Here is an 18012-nt window from a genome sequence, read left to right as displayed (position 1 = left end):
AACCATGGAAACCTGTTGTAGTAGGACTTCCAATTACAAGTATGACTACATTGATGATTACAAGCAAAATATGGAACTTTTAAAGTTGATATGGCGAACTTGTTTCAAACAGACACAGTGCAGCATTAGCATTCATTTGGCTTTCTGTCCAACTAGTGAATATTCATTCTCTTTTTAGCTCTTCAGCTACGAAATGCTCCACAGTGTTTGCCAGCTAGTCGCTTACTTTTATGTTTGCTGTTTGGTGCTGATTATGTATCATACACTCTGGTTTCATTGACTGAAAACAGTGAGCAGTCAGAGTGCACCATGGGACTAAAGTTGCAGACTGGAAAAGCAACACAGTGAGCTAAAAGTCGCTACAGGGCTCTGTGGAGCTGTGGGGAAGAGCAGAGTGATGATAGTTGGAGAGTTCATCTGTACAAGTAAACCTTTCACATACAAGTAATCATATGATCCATTGTTATTGTAATAAGTGCTGATTATAGCTGCTTCCTTCCTTTTCCCTCAACATGGCCTATAGACTTCAGTGATTAAATTACGTCAGGTCAGATGGTAGATAAACTTAGTCTATATGGGCATATAGCACAGTCACCACTGTGTACTGGTATATGTCTTGAATCCCTCTTTCATCCCCTCACCAACTGAAGTAGCAGGTAGATGTGATGATTACTTTTCAGCCCATGGCTGGTACCTGGCAGACACCCAAGCAGCGTTGCTACATTCAGTTAAGCTAATGTCCTATAAAATTCTATTAATGTGCCACCATAATGCTCATCTTCTATCTTCCTCGGATATTCTCTTCACTCTTTATTTCTATCAGCTTCTCATTCAGCTCGATTTTTTTCTCACCTCACTTTCCTCTGTCGTCTTTCTCATTTCTCCTGCTCTCTAATTGCTCTTTGTGCTGCTTTGTTCTTGGACGGGTGCTTCTCTCTGCTCTGTGTTGCTGCACATGCATTCATGGCTTCCTGAGTTTCTGCCTGTGTGCCTTAACACACGGGTCAATTTAATCAGGTGCTGCTGAGTGCAGTATTCAGTCACACATCCTATGAAGTGAGGTCACTGTGAAAAGAGCCCATTTATCTAGATGGTCTATGGAATTAAATTTGATACAGTCATACAAGGTGTATGCCCTAGTCGCCTTTTTCTTCTTTGCCTGTACTTGTACTTTTTTTTTTTTACTCATTTTGCAAGACAGAAGCAGAAAACTAGAAGAGAGATAGCCAAAAGATAGCAAGGGATGAATCTCCCCTAATGAATTCCATTTTCTATCCCATTTCTCATATAAAGAAACCAATTTCATTAAATTTCCCCGTTTATTTAACATCAGCGAATCACAGCAAGGCATTTGACACGGTTTCCATGGTAGCGCAGAAGGCCGTGACCCAATTTTATGTCTGGCAGATCAAATATGAGATCGTTCGGTGTGTATGTGTGTGTGTGTGTGTGTGTTTATGTTGTTGTATGTGTGCAGTTGTGTGTGTGCACATGGCAGAAAAGTATTAGGTTTTTCGAGCATGCACACACACACACATTCGCAAGCAAACACGATCCTGCTCGACTCACAAACTTTTTAAAATCTCTCATTTTTAATTTTCACTTGCTCTTTTTATTGCTCTACCTTTGTCTGTCTGTCTGTCTGTCTGTCTGTCTGTCTGTTTGTCTCTGTCTCAAACACACACACACACACACACACACACACACACAGTGGTTTGTAGGGTCATTGGTGATGGTGCAGAGGACAAGCTGCCTTATAACCAGATGTGTGTGTGTGGGTGTGTTAGTATACACTTGTATTGACCCATGTGTGCTAGCATCTGTTAAAGGGCAGATGCCAAAAAATTTCCCACCTTCAATCCAATATTGTACACATGTAAACACACACACACACACACACACACATAGAAACTAGTGTCTTTCACAACATTTAATTAATGTGCTGAAGGACAGTTTTGTTCTCACACACAGTTACTATTGATTAATAATGCAAAGTGTAGGGCCTTGTAATGGCTCTCATATGATTTGGAGCTGTACAGAATACAGCATTTAAACATTTTGCTTCTGTACTGTTTTCTTTGTTCCTCACATATTAAATGCATCTTTTCTGTTATAATATTTTCCAGTAAACTATGAAAAGACACTGGTTCATGAAACTGTGGTTAAGCACATGCGAATAAGCATGTGAACTTCACCAGATACAAAAATAAAAAATGCGCTGAAAACCTACAGCAAAATTGAGCTTGAAATCTCTCACATCTTTGGCCTGTGTGGGAGTTGTAATATTTACATATTAATGGAAGCAATTTGAAATACAGATCTCAGATCATCTCAGATCTCAGATCATGTGCATTTTCATTCTTCTTGTTCCTGACCTACAACTTCTCCTGGGTTTGTGTTGATTATGAGATAATATGCTTCACGTGAAAATATACAGCCGTCCCCTCTCTGTCTGTTTTTCTGTCTCCGTCTCCTTGTCTTTCAGTAATCCTCTCATTCCCAAATCACTTCACCGCCCACAGTTGGCTGTTCTAAATGAATCAAGTTTTATTCCATCTGTGCCGTCTGTCTTGTTTACTTTTATTTATTTTGTGAAACATCATGCAGATGAAAACGTTGCAGTCATTAAAGCGTGTGCTGCATCCCGGCACACCAGCCTTCTGCCTCTTTCTTCGAAATGTTGATTTTATTTTGTGTTCCAGTTGGTCTTAAGTATTCCAGGTACTGGTGAAGAGAAGGCAAACAGAGTAGCCCCCCATCTGGTCTGCCTTACTTAATTTAATTTTTCAAAGTTCCACATGCTTTTTACTCGGTCTCTCTCTCTTTTTATTTCTCCATCTCATGCCCTTGATCTTGGCTACAGCCTAAATATAATTTCCAGGTATATAATTAATTGAGAACATGAAGAGAAGCAGGGGGTTCTCTCTGGACTGCCGTTGTTTCCTTTTGTTTCAGTAATAATGTTAGATCTAGGACCATTTCTCTGAATCATACTCTATTTCCAGAAGGTCTTGACTTTGTGCATCTCTCTCTCTCTCTCTCTCTCTCTCTCTCTCTCTCTCACACACACACTCTAGCTGTTGAGTTAATACGTGTTTTCAATGTTTTCCCAGGAACGATATTGGTGGAGAACATGCAGATAAATGGTGTGGCTGAGGGTCCCGATCGTACCATCTCTCTGTCTCTAAGGGATAACCATGACTACTGGGTGATCCTTGACCCTTCAAAACAAGCCCTTTACCTCAACAGCACAGGACGGCTTCTGGATAGAGATGTAAGGCAGTTTATATGTTTTATTTTAGTCTTTTCTGTTTTGTCAAAGGGAGAAGGACATAAATAGATTGGTAGACAGTGAAATCCAAATGGTGTGTCCCACAATCACACATGTCAAATTAGTTGTTCCTTTATTGTAATGGTATTCCAGCAGATGAAAACAATACCTCCTTGTTTCTTTGGTCCTAGATTTTGTTTCTCACTTGACTACAGAGGAGGAATATGGCATCAGTAAATTTTCACGCCTCTCTCACTTTTCCCAGCGTTTACTTTAGTGAGAAACCCAGAAGGTTTTAGCTCCACCTTGACTGGAAAACAACCAGCCTCCTGCTGCTTTGCTTTGTAAAGTAATCCAGCATATGTTTTTGAAAGTTTGATTTGGCACAAAACGTACAATAGAGGAGAGGCTGGCAGTCTTCTGTGCAATTGCTCTATTTATTTTGTTTTATTTTCTGGTTAATTATGCAATGCTACTGTACACTTGTAGCTTTTAACCATAGACCTATCCCTCTGTTTTCTTTTCCCTTTTCCAGCCCCCCTCATATATTCAGTCCATTGTGGTACAGGTTCAGTGTACCAATGAGCTGGTAGGCACTGTAATTTTACACGAAGTGCGCATCGTTGTTCGAGACCGCAACGACAACGCACCACATTTCCAACAGCCAAGATACTACGTCGCCGTCAGTGAGGTAAAACACGCACGCAAACACAAACACAAACACAAACATGTGCAGTGTCACACGTATAAACACACACACCCTCTGTCTCACACCAAGATGTACTGAAGCCAAAACGAATTCCATAAAACTCAGTGTGATGGAAATACTGTATAGTCTTTCACCTAAATCAAGACTCATTTATCGCACTTATCCTGCAGTGCTGCTGTCCATCATGATGGCAGATACAGGACTCATGGGGGTGTGTACTGGTGTACTGTGCTGAGGTTTTCCAATGCTGCTCTGGCAATGCTGGTGTTAGAGGCTATATCAACACAGCATGATTATCTGCACTCAAAAAATATAGCCTGGCATAGGTGCACATTGCAATGTCTTTTGAATAAAACCGTCCACCCAAATAGTATCGTACATGGTGTTTTGCTGTCAGACTAAAGTTGAAGGGCAGTACTGTAAGCAGGGAGGAGTGTTTGGGCAGCCAAGGAAAGGATCTAAATCTGTTATTCCTAGGCCTCCAGAATAGTCTTTAAGATGCCAATCCCACAGTTAGTGTGCCCTCCAGAGTCTGTGAGAGCAGAATTTAACTAGAGGAGGTTCAAACTTACACTGGACAAGGATACATGTAGCCTGCTGCCAGCACAGACCCAGGCATACCCAGTAGAATATCTCATTATACAGTCTTCCACAGCCTGTCCAACTCAATCTGTCTTTTCAACCTCTCTCTTTCTCTCTCTTGGCCTCTCTACTCTGTTTTTGGAGCTCCCCCTCGTCACTCCCTCGCTTCCATGCCCCCCACACCACTCCCATCTCTTCATTATGTCACCTTTTTTCAACCTCTCCACCTTTCCTCTGCCACACTCCATATATTTCTGGCTGTCTTCCTCCTCCTCCATCCCACCACCTACAACTCTCCAGTTTCTCATTACTTCCTCTGAAATAATTCCCTCCATTCACTTCAACGACCACCGTACAATTTAGGAGATGCATCTTATACACGAATACACGAATCTCATGCCAGGCCATGGTAAATGCGGTGGTAATAATTTACAAAAACTGAATACACTTATTCTGATGCAGGCAAGCAGATTTGAGTGCAAGCCTGCTTATTGGGTAGACAGCTATTGTCTAATTCAATTCTGTTGCCCCCAGAACTCCAACCACCTAATGCGGTACATTTAATATTGAGAGAATGGCTCAGGAGTTCATCCAGCTTTGTCTACATTAAGCCTGCTTTTAGTTGTCTATTACTAATAATTATTGAGTGCAAGAAAGTGAGGCAGACAGATTAAGAGCGGCAAGAACGTCTAGGACACAATTTATGAGTTCACTGTGAAAGTTTCCAGGTACAAGGTGATCCTTGTGGCTGATTTCATGAGTTGGCACTGGTGCCTGAGTCTGGAGTTGGTTCATTAGAGCTGCATCCAAAAGTGGCAAAGTGTCAGCATGAGATGTTCTGAAGACCATTGTTGGATTAGTGGGAGGCAGAGATAACCCTGTTGAGGGAAATGATGTAACAAATCACTGGAGCGGCAGCTAATTTAAACTTAACCTCAAATTCCCGTGCTGTCTAGAGATTAGAATTATGTTTTGACACGTAATCACAGAATTTATGGTTGGCAGCGTTCTTGCTTTCACATGCTGTGGCATGAGTTCAAGTTAAAAAGTCCTCTATGAAAAATCACACTGAATATCAACAATAATAGCAACAAACATAACTAGTGAACCATACGCAAAGAAAATGAATCAGGATGTTCACTAACACATTGTGGCATATTAGATTGAGCTGTTTGTAGTAAGTTCATTAATTTGGTTAACTTTATTGTGTGAAAAGGGTAGGCGTAATAAGATGTGGCTTCAGCCTACACCTTTTTGGTCATTGCTGTAATCTGTTTTGACAGTGAGTATTCGGGTCCAATGTATTTCTGTTTCTATTAGCATTTTTCTTCAATCAAAGACCAAAACAACGACATCCACAGTTTCTTTATGTCTTGAGAGCAACAAGCTCTTAATATTCCTGATTGCATATACGATTATCTATCGCCCAATGTCCCGCTTATATCTAAAAAATTCTATTTGTTGGGGCAATGAGGTATAGCAAACATTCACAGTAGTGACAGAGAGAAAGACTGTGGCACAGTCTGGACCATGCTGTCTGTGCTTTTATTTCCAGAGCAAATGAAAGCGCGCAAACAGCTACAAGCTGATCTTTCTTCTCATGCCCCATTTGAGCACAATAAACATAAAACTGCAAATCATTTGCTGTTTGTTTTGTAGAAACAGTGGGGTATCAAGATCTGTTGTGGCCAGATGCATGTGAAGAGTTTTTTAATGTGTCCCTTCCCTTTCACTGCCAGATGCAGACAGTAGATGTTTGCATGACACACTCAGGAAGAAAAGGCACAATGATACACGAGAGAAGCTGTTTTTTGTCAGGGGTACAGAGTATGGAAGTGTTTGTAGCGTGAGCTTGTAGACAAAGATACTGAAACGTTCTGTCTCTATTGTGTTTTCAGCTGACGCCAGTAGGAACCACTATCTTCTCTGGTTTCTGGGGGAACAATGGGGCTACAGACATTGATGACGGTCCCAACGGGCAGATAGAGTACACCATCCAGTACAACCCGAAAGACCCGGTAGGTTATCCATTTGACAGGTTATACAGTGTTTTAGCATTGACACACATGAAGCCTCTTCTCAGACAACAGACACCAGTGCAGCCATTAAGACATTTGAGAATTCTATAAGGTCTAAATTTGTTGTGTAAAGTTGTTGAATTCTACAAGGGGTAGATGATGGCACCCTGTTCATTTATATACATATTGAGTATGTCTTAACAGGCAAACATTAATCACTGAGAGTATCAGACACAAGCGTTTTCAGTGACTGTATTCAGCACAGAGAATGGAGCAACTTAAAGCAAGACATTTGATTAAGGAACCTCAATAATATCTATGAGGGGGAAATCAGTGTCCTCTCCAGGGACATAGGGGCCCTTCAGCTGAAGAACTAAGTGCTAAAACTTCACTATGAAGCTCTCATCTCAGCTGAGTGGAAGGACCAAGACGCCATGCTCCTAAAAATTGAGGAGCTAAAGAGCGAGCTTCAGAGAGCTGAAGCCATGAAGGGTCAAGATCTGAGCAGAGAGAGACGGTGGCCTGCCCCTCAACAGTGGAGGAACTGCGTCAAGAACTCAAGGAAGCAAAAAGAAAGCATTCGACTGACAGGCAGATGCGTGTCACCGAGCTCACTGTGGCAAGACAGGACGTGGAGGTTCAACAAAGAACTCCAGAGAGAGAGAAAGTCTTGAGGGCCCAGGCCGAGGCAGAAAAACGTTGAAGTTATTTTCCACAGAACAGAGGACATGCAGAGGGTCTAAAAAGAGGATCAACTCCATCATGAAGTCCTGGAGCTGCAGTAAATGCTCCAGAAAGACAAGGACTTGAGGAAGAGACTCAAAATGTCAAGGACTTTGAGATCGCGGGGAAGCCTTTTTTAACGAGCTTGACTATGAACCCAAAAAAGAGAAGAAAATGCGGGCAGAGGCAGACAGACAGAGGCAGAGGCAAACTAGAGTCCATCAAAATTGGAGAAGCACTCTGAGAAAAATTGAAAGAGGACCAAATGATCACAAAGAAGCTTTTAGCTGAAAGCCAGCTACTGGCTGACAAGCTTAAAAATGAGAAAAAGAAGCATGAAGCTCTTGTTGGAGACATTGTGGTCCTCCTTTAGATGCTGGACTCAGACAGGGTTTTGAGGGTCCAGACTGAGACCTACGAATTGGAGGCCATTGGCATTGTGGAGGCTCTCCAACAGACGAATTCAAAAGTGTAAGAGGAGGTCCACTGCCAGGATAAAGACTTCCTGCTACAACAGGAGGGGGTTTTTGCTTAATTTCCAAAGCTGAGGAAGGAGAAGAGCCCACCACTGAGCACAGATCGCCCTCTCTCCATTTACAACACATGTATATCTCCAATAAAAATTATGACATCAAGCAATGTAACATCTGTAGAGCTTTAGTTTTCATAGGGAACTAAGTTATAACTGGAGCTCATGTGAACATCCACCAAAACAGATACAGACTGTTGGAGGTAAAATACAGCTGTTGTGTTTGATCCACAGTGGATTTGATATTATACCATCATAAATATGTGTCTGCTTTTACCATTTATTATTTAACATTGTACCTTTATGCCCTCCTATCAATCTCACTTAGAAGTAAAAATAGACCTGCTCTTTGACGTATTTAATTTAATAAAAATTTGAAGGTGCTGGGTAACAAGCAAACCAAACAAAAAAGGTTATATGGATTAAATTGAAATTTGGTTCAGATATTCATGGTGCCAAGAGGATAAATCTTATGGCTTTGGTGATCCCCTGACCTTTCATGTTGTAGTACCACCAGCAGGTCAAACGTTTGTCACTTATCGAGGTAAGTTTGCCACTTTTAGTTTCTTTTTTCCCAATATTACCAATCTCATATAAATTCATCGGTCTTAAGCTATTCTTCTCTACTCAGGGTACTTCAGCATAATAATGAAATCATATTCTCTGAAATCATATTCTCGGCAGACTGATAGAGCAACACACTTCTAATACTAAACTTTCACTGCTTTAACTTCTACAGTCCTCCCACTTCTATTACATGTCTAAGCTTGTCTAAACTATAGAGAAAGTGAAAAATGAACTGTTGACCCTGTAGGTGAATCACTATGTTTGTGTTTGTGATGTATCTGTGTGTGTTTCAGACAACAAACAGAACCTTTGACATCCCCCTGACACTGTTTGGCTCAGTTGTTCTCAGAGAAAGACTCAACTACGAGGAGATTACACGGTACCTGGTCATCATACAGGCGAATGTAAGTGGTTTTCACTTTCTATATTTGTGTGTTTTTGTTTGTGCACTTCACTGTACAGTTAAACAAAGATGAATCATCAGGATGACTTAAAATTCTTTCATATAACATAAAAAGTTAACATTTTTAAAAGGTAATGTTTTCATCTGAGACTCACTATAAAGGATGTCTGCAGAAAACAAACTCTTATTACTGAGCGGGTGTATAGTCTGCAGCCTAGAGTGTTGTTATTTTTATGTGAATTTTCATTATCATGGTAACTAACATGGTAACTATCATGGACTCTCTCTGCTCCGTTGAGTCTGCCATGAGAGCTGTAAGCGCATCCTTAATTATCACTAATGTCTTTGTTAATGTAATTGTTTTCTCCCTTTTATTTCACAGCACTCTGCATGTTTTATTTATAAATGTGATCTACAATATAGTTAATTTCATTCAACACAAAAAAAACAACTCATAGGGAATGATGGTAGAGGTTTTGAAAGATCTAAACTGAGCCGTGACAGAATATTGTTTAAGTTGCTGATTGCACCATTAAGGATTTTGTTGTGACAGGGAAACCTTGCTTACAAAACCTTTAGTTCTTAACAAAGTATTCTGGCAAATATTCACGTCTCAAGGCCCATTTACCCTGAAAGCATTATTAAAAACCAACAGTACACTGAAAGATTAATGTGTTGCTGACTGCTTGAAAGCCTGACATGTTCATCTGAATAGAATATTAAGAGTGTTTTGAGTGGCTGTGAACTTGCTGAATGTAAATTCTTAGCAAAGACCATTTGCAACCAGAGAAAAACCCCTGTGGAATCAGGCTGACCTTTTGAATTAAACAATAATTGACTGAGACACATAGACTCATGACCTTATCTAAATAACACAATGATTATATCTTTTAATTACCATTACATTTTATCATATATTTTACATTTTACAGTGATTATTGAAAGTTCATGTCATTAGCTAAGAAAAGAAGAAGAAGCTGGAAGATGTGCTTGTTCTTTTTCTTGCTGAACAAGAATTTTGATACCACTCTAATGTCTGTATGATAGATACAACCAGTAGCCAGTTGGCATAGTTTAGCTTAAAGGCTGGAAGCAAAGGGAAACAGTAAGCTAGCCTGGTTCTGTATGCAGGTACCACCAGCTATTCAGCAAATAAATCAGAAAATACATCAGGTTTGTTTAATCTGCACAAAAACTGAAATGTAAAAATAAACTAAGCTAGTAACTAAGCTAGCCTTTTCCCCAGATTCCAGTCTTTATGCTAAGCTAAGCTAACTGTGCTTTTCCTGGGTTGTTCTTGGCAAAAGAGTGAATAATAGTATTTCCCAAAATGTCACAGTATATCCTTTCTAGTAGCTTCATTGGCAAATAACATATGTTGGGATTAAATAAAACTATGCCTGCAACAAGGGCAGAGTTTGAATAAGTTCAGAATCAAAATGCAACACAAGTGTTATTTTGTAGAAGCTGTTCTTAGCTGTTTATTTTGCAATGCATTCAGCATATAATTACATTTTTTATGGTGTCAGTCGTTGCTTGAAATTAATTGCTGCCCTGGTTATGGCAGATACCCCACAAAAACATGGACGTTACAATAAAACGTGTGAGGCACCATTTTTTTAAGAGATTATTTCCTGGCAGAAACCTTCATGTCTTTCTTTTGCTGTCAGGTGATTGACACTAAGGAGAGCATAATGTAATGCAGTGATAGAGAAACACTCAGTTCAGGTATTAGATGGCAGTAAAATGTTATTTTGTATATGTTTAATTAAGGTGTTATGCTACTTATCTCGTTTGGCCAATTTTCAAGTTTGTGAAACATAAAAAGAGTTTAATGGCAGAAAACCACATCTTGCGAAACGGGAGAAACAGGTGCTCATATGTCTGATTACGCTGCCTAATATGCTTAATGTAATGTGAAGTAGATGATTTGCACAAACTTGACATTGCAGATACTATCTTTAGAGAATTTTTTGCATGTGCAAAAGGGTGGACATGTGATGGTTGCATTGATTATTCACTTTTATTCACTAAGATTTCCTAATTTGGTTATTTTATTCTGAGTTTTACAGCTTTACAAAGTAAGAAAAAAAGCAGAAATAAAAGTTTATGAATAGCGTTTTTTTTCAATATCTAACTAGGATTCAGTGTTTCTTGTGGGGGGGGGGTGTATTGATATTTTACAAGGGCCTCACTGAAACCTAACTATTTCAGCTTAAGGTCTCCTGAAGGTTGTCTTCTGAATAAAAACTTGATAGTGTGTTAGCACATCCATTTTTCATTGAGTGTATCAAGGACATGCATTTTGGTGTTAAGTTTTTTCAAAATCCTGAGACATTTACACCGTACAAACATCTCTAGTAGAGTATATTGGTAGACCACCAGGTGTGCCAGTCATTCAGATGAAAAGTCAAGAGCTACCTGTGTTTCTTTGTTTGGATGCACCATTTTTAATATGGTTTAAACCCAAAAAGCTTACAAGCATTTTGAGTTATTAATAAGTAAAGATAATTGTATAATTATCATAATTGTATTAATACATACAAGTTAGTATATTTATAGTAACATATATAAAGATATCACGCCTTATATTTGAAGTAATTTTTTAAGTATGCTTATCTTGCTTCATCGTCTCTCTCATTCTAAATGGGAAGATCATGCTGTACTTCCTAACTTCCTAACACTTCCTTTACACAGTCCTGAAATGACATATATGAACAAAGCAGTACTTGTTATAGTACATGCTACCAAGTATGTCAAAACAAACATCTGGAGCTTTCTTCGGGTGTAAACCAGATTCGCTGGAGGAAATTAAATGTAGAAAGATTCCCTGGGCTGACTAAGTTGGCATGACATTATCAGTTTAACTAATGCATAAGCTTAAATTAACAATCATGTGCATGACTTATCTTTAAAATGGAGATAATCAAGCTATGCTTATTTTGTTAAATTACACCTGTCAGACAACTGCATTAGAATTCAGATAGAAAAGGGCATTAGAGGTCTGTTTATCTGCTCATGTTGAAGTATAAATAGACATGAAGACAGTAAAAGCAGACACTCTTTGAAGGCATGTGAGAGTTCCCTGCAGCTTTGTTGGTTTGATTTTCTGAAAATATTTAGCAGGATTATGTTGTGGTCACTTTCTATTCAAGACATGAAGATAACAATAAGCAAATATCTAAATAATAACAAGCAAATATATGCAGTATCATCCAACAATAAAATAACAGCTGTGTCTGTTTATCTAGGACCGAGCCCCCTATCCCAGTGAGCGCCGTACAGCCACCACCACTCTTACTGTGGATGTACTGGATGGTGATGACTTGGGTCCCATGTTTCTACCATGTACGCTTGTGGGAAACACCCGTGACTGTAGTCCTATCACGTACAGGGCTAATGTGCTGGAGCTGACAGAACCGGTAAGTGTGTACTTGTTATGTATCTCTGTTATAGAATGTATTTTATTTGTATGGTGCATGTTTCTATCTGTGTCTGTATGATTGTGTGCATTGCTGCATTATTCATTGCCATCAGCAGACAGTGGTAATGTGTGTGTGCACTTGTATGTGCGGTGTCTTTAGTTTTACCCTTTTTGTTTAGTGCACTTTCGTGACATAACATAGTTTTCGCAGTACTCACCATTAGGCTTGAATTCAGGTTAAACAGCTAATCTCATACGGCTCATCCTCACAATTTTGTATGTGTCTGCTAAGTAACTCATTCTCGTATTTAACTGTTTAGAATTCAAAACTCTGACCTTTCAACTATAATATAACGTGTCAGGTTTGATAGCCTGCAGTTAAGGTAAAAAAAAGAAACAATTATGTATTCAACTTGGCATTTAAAACTTGTGTCAAAACTAGTTGTTAAACTACGAGTGACAAAGACACAGCCTTAAGAAATATGTACCTTTGTTCTGTCTGTGAACTGTAGCAGGACCAATGATGAGATTTCGGAAGCAATTAGCATCTCCTGGAATAAGAACACTCATATTTCAATAATAAGACGTTGTTAGTAGTCCCATAATGTGGCCTGCAGAGCAAAAAAGAGATGAGATAACCATAGCTACTTTATGGACAAGGTTGCATTATTGTGTTACAGATGATTTCTTGTTTTTTCCTGGTATTGCTGCTGTTGTGGAGAACATCTTGTCGATTCAGTATATAAAGGATGAGGAGCAAGATGTAAAAATGTAACATCAAATATCAGCTCACAATATTGTTCTCTGTAAGGATTGGACCAAACTCTGAAGAATTTAGGGACAGTGGGAGCCAAGAGGATGGGTCTCCATAGTGAAATAGAAACATATGGCTGTAGATTTTGACTGCAGGTATTTAACAGTAAACCAGGTAATAAGCAGGTTGGACCCACGAAAAGTTCAAGTGAAGCTTATGAGTTTTTGAAATCAGTCCAGTGCTCCAATTCACACTCTTCTGTTTTACAACAAAGTCAGTTTACTCTGACTTCACAATCATACTTTCATTCTGAATCAACCAAACTAATTAGTTCAGAAAACTAATAGTTTAAGTAAAAATTCTATAGTTAAATCTATAGTTAAGTTGCATAATAGAAATCACAATAAACATAAATTTAGTCACTGACTTAAGAATTTGAAAATGACTTGAGAATATGCTTAATTCCTTCTTAACTGTAAAAATACTAACTAATGAATACTAGCTAACGCTAGCTGCAGCAATTAGTTGAGGACAAATAGTGCATCCAAAAGAAAAAGAAATAACAGCAACATAGCGGAGGAAGTCCGCACATCGACTGTAGTTCTTAATTCCATTACAGATCAAATGGGATTTTACATAGCAATAATTAGCACTGCAGCTAATGAACATACAGTGGGTACGGAAAGTATTCAGACACTTTTTTCACATTTCGTTATGTTACAGCCTTATTCCAAAATGGATTAAATTCTTTTTTTTCCTCATCAATCTTCTTAAAAGCTTTTTAGAAATTTTTGCAAATGTATTAAAAATAAAAAACTGAAATACCACATGTACATAAGTATTCACACCCTTTGCTATGACACTCAAAACTGAGCTCAGGTGCATCCTGTTTCCACTGATCGTCCTCGAGATGTTTCTACAACTCGACTGGAGTCCACCTGTGGTAAATTCAATTGATTGGACTTGATTTGGAAAGGCACACACCTGTCTATATAAGGTCCCACAGCTGACAGTGCATGTCAGAGCAGAAACCAAGCCATGAAGTCAAAGGAATTGTCTGTAGACCTCCGAGACAGGATTGTATCGAGGCACAGATCTGGGGAAGGGTACAGAAAAATTTTTGCAGCATTGAAGGTCCCGAAGAGCACAGTGGCCTCCATCATTCGTAAATGGAAGAAGTTCAGAACCACCAGGACTCTTCCTAGAGCTGGCCACCCGTCCAAACTGAGCAATCGGGGGAGAAGGGCCTTGGTCAGGGAGGTGACCAAGAACCCGATGATCACTCTGGCAGAGCTCCAGCGTTACTCTGAGGAAATGGGAGAACCTTCCAGATGGACAACCATCTCTGCAGCACTCCACCAATCAGGCCTTTATGGTAGAATAGCCAGACGGAAGTCTCTCCTCAGTAAAAGGCACATGACAGCCCGCTTGGAGTTTGCCAAAAGGCACCTAAACGACTCTCAGACCATGAGAAACAAGATTCTCTGGTCTGATGAAACCAAGATAGAACTATTTGGCCTGAATGCCAAGCGTCACGTCTGGAGGAAACCAGGCACCGCTCATCACCTGGCAAATACCATCCCTACGGTGAAGCATGGTGGTGTCAGCATCATGCTGTGGGGATGTTTTTCAGCGGCAGGAACTGGGAGACTAGTCAGGATAGAGGGAAAGATGAATGCAGCAAAGTACAGAGACATCCTGGATGAAAACCTGCTCCAGAGCGCTCAGGATCTCAGACTGGGGCGACGGTTCACCTTCCAACAGGACAATGACCCGAAGCACACAGCCAAGATAACGAAGGAGTGGCTTTGGGACAAGTCTGTGAATGTCCTTGAGTGGCCCAGCCAGAGCCCAGACTTGAACCCCATTGAACATCTCTGGAAAGACCTGAAAATAGCTGTGCAGCGACGCTCCCCATCTAACCTGACAGAGCTTGAGAGGATCTGCAGAGAAGAATGGGAAAAACACCCCAAATGCAGGTGTGCCAAGCTTGTAGCATCATACCCAAGAAGACTTGAGGCTGTAATCGCTGCCAAAGGTGCCTCAACAAAGTACAGAATAAAGGGTGTGAATACTTATATACATGTGATATTTCAGTTTTTTATTTTTAATACATTTGCAAAAATTTCTAAAAAACTTTTTTCACTTTGTCATTATGGGGTATTGTGTGTAGATTGATGAGGGAAAAAAAGAATTTAATCCATTTTGGAATAAGGCTGTAACATAACAAAATGTGGAAAAAGTGAAGGGGTCTGAATACTTTCCGTACCCACTGTGTATCACAAATGTTTAGAATAAATCAGTGGAGTTTCAAACAGCAAAAATTTGTACACTGACACTTGACACTTTCTAGTTAGCAACTTTGTGAGGGTGCAGTCAAGGCAGCCACAGCTTGGAATTTGATAGGCCTCTGTTCGTACTGTTATGATAGTGGGGTTCTCTTGTCCTTTTTAGCTACTCCAGGCACTGGTACTACAACAGCACTGATAGATTCCCACCAACGTCTGTGTTTTCTACTGAAGCACTAATCCAAATGACTTCACACACAACACTGCACTCACTTGGGTCCTCGGTAGTACACCTGCTAGGTCGAGTCCTGCTCAGGACTGTTTCTTTAGTTGGCGAGTTGTGTTCCAGACTGCTGTAACAAAATTACATTCTCCTTATCTGAATTAAAACATAACACTTTGATTTGATTCTTATAGATCATTTGCCCAAATGTCCTGTTTGGTCATTATGAGCCACCATACCTTGTATGTGCATCCATGGCAACACCAGTAAATGTGCTTGGCTTCACTCCCTCTTATTCAGTCATCTACGAGGAAATGCTTAATATCTGGTCTGCTCACGTGGTGTTTATTCTGAATAAACCAGCAGGTACTTCAAGATATCATTAAATCACACATAAAGGGAATAATTCCTACAATTTTCATCTTGCGAAAATCCTGCACCGTATTTTTTGATTGCCCGCTTCGGACCACTGCAAAGTTCAAACCTACTTGTCCCGCGAGATTTGCATTGGGTCCCAATGCAGCTCTCTACTGCCAGGTGTGAAGTCGATCGGATGAGTGGTTCTCAAGAAAATTTCTCAAGAACACACACATGCAGTCAGACACAGACAGACAAAGATTCCTTCCTTTATAGTTAGATACCTGGCGATAATGTCCTCCTGAGAATGATCTATACTGTTTGATAACGTCACTTCAATTTCTATCCTAATATTATTTTGTTCAGCTATGTAATTAAAAGGAAAGCTGTCGTATTACATGACTCTAAGAGACTGTTTCGCACAAAAAGTCGAAGTTAAAGTGTTATTTCTGACGGATTGTGCTGTAAATCTTTATAAGTATGTAAGTATTATTTAACAGTGAGTCTGCACGACTTTGTTATGCATTTATGCTTACACAGCTGTATATATAATTTTGCATTTGTATCTCGGGCATTTAGCTGATGCTGTTATCCAGAGCGACTTACAATCCCACTTTGTAAATGAGACAAAGTTGCTGCAGGCAAAATCCTCAACTCTGACAAGTCAGCAGAGCATTCATCCCTTACCACACACAGCCATACACTCACACACACCCTTGATGGTGACAAGCTAGCAGTGCACCCCCCCCCCCCCCATCCACCTACACACACATACCCATAACAGTGTCAAGCCAGTAGAGCAGTCATGCCTAACTGGACATTGTCTACTTCATCTCTTTGTTTATACTGAGATCTCTGTCACATGCGCACACACACACACACACACACACACTCACATATACACACAGCGCGCACACACATGTTCACATACTCCAGACACACTGAGGGAAGTCTTTCTCTGCCTTTAAACCTCTCTCTCTCTTATCTCTCCTCACGCACACACACACACACACACACACACGATCCTCTCAAAGCCGAGAGAGACACAGCGAGGAACAACAGGAGTAAATCAACTTTACACCTTGTGGTTTTGAAAAAGGAGCAAGTGTACAAAGACAAGGACAGGGTTTACAATCAAAAGGTGTGTGCGTGTGGGGGGGGCGGGGGATGAAACGGAGAAATAAATAGGTAAAGACAGATTTGCAGAAAAGTTATGGGGGTTTTCCAAATCTAAAATAATGTTTAAAACACACATCAAACACAAAGATTGTTTGCTCCCCAATAACTCCACACAACTGCTGCTGACTCCACATGCTTCAGTATTTAATATATAACACCATGACAGCCGTAAAGAGAAATGGGATCTTTTAGGCAAAACTGAAGTTGCTCGGTTTCTCCTTTCTATTGCCAGTTTCCATCCTTTGAATGAGACTGCGATCCCTGTTCACTACAGGAGTTGGAGAGACTTTGCAGATGTCAGATAAAGCTTATGTTTAGGAAACCTGATGACCTTTTTTCACAGCAGACATTTAGTGATGTCGTGGCAGGTAAAAGCTCGAGTGCACTTAAAATGAATAATAGCTATGTCTAGTTTTGCCATTTGCAGGGCCTTTGCATTGTACATGCTGCCGCTGTCATGGCTTAATTGACCACTGGTAATAGAGGCATTGTTCCCTAACATGTTATTAAGTACACTTGTACTTCTTCTGCAAATTAAATGCAAAGTAACTCCAACAAAGGAGGACGGACTTATCAAACAGGAAGCCCGACAATAAACACAATGAAGCACGAGTCAATATCGGCGAAGTGTTTCAGAAATGCAGAGAACTTCATGACGAAGTTGCTAACTTCATTTTCCTGTCATATTTGAATATGCTGCAGTGTTTTGTTGTTGGGTCATGGATGTGATAATACTATAAGACTTATTATCATACATCCATATGTTGGGTAAGTAGATTTACTGTGACAGCAGGCGGCTGGTGGTGGTGGCTATGTTGAATGTTGCTAATTGTTTAGCCTCCTGCTAAGCGTAATGTTTATCCCTTTTCAAGTTAGTGGAGGGCTAACAGGAAGTTAGCCGGCTCTGCAGGCCCCAGACACTTGGACGCATGCTCTGTGGGCCCAATAATGCTGAGGATTCGAGTACTTTTATGCCAAGAACCCA

The 18012-nt window shown here is 40.0% G+C and overlaps 1 protein-coding gene across 1 annotated transcript in view; it reads left to right on the top strand.

The window, feature by feature from the left end:
- LOC139219518 (protocadherin-15-like) overlaps positions 1-18012 on the top strand; it is a 143070-nt gene that overhangs the window by 20332 nt on the left and 104726 nt on the right. Inside the window, exons 4-8 of the mRNA XM_070851409.1 lie at positions 3114-3274; positions 3807-3962; positions 6461-6580; positions 8693-8803; positions 12054-12224. Coding sequence (XP_070707510.1) covers positions 3114-3274; positions 3807-3962; positions 6461-6580; positions 8693-8803; positions 12054-12224 — 719 coding nt within the window. The remainder of the gene's footprint in view (positions 1-3113; positions 3275-3806; positions 3963-6460; positions 6581-8692; positions 8804-12053; positions 12225-18012) is intronic.

This window comes from Pempheris klunzingeri, chromosome 20 (genome assembly GCF_042242105.1).
Source record: "Pempheris klunzingeri isolate RE-2024b chromosome 20, fPemKlu1.hap1, whole genome shotgun sequence".
In the NCBI taxonomy this organism is placed as follows: Eukaryota; Metazoa; Chordata; class Actinopteri; order Acropomatiformes; family Pempheridae; genus Pempheris; species Pempheris klunzingeri.
Note: the sequence above shows the minus strand (reverse complement) of the source record. Positions and strands in the feature narration are given on the sequence as shown.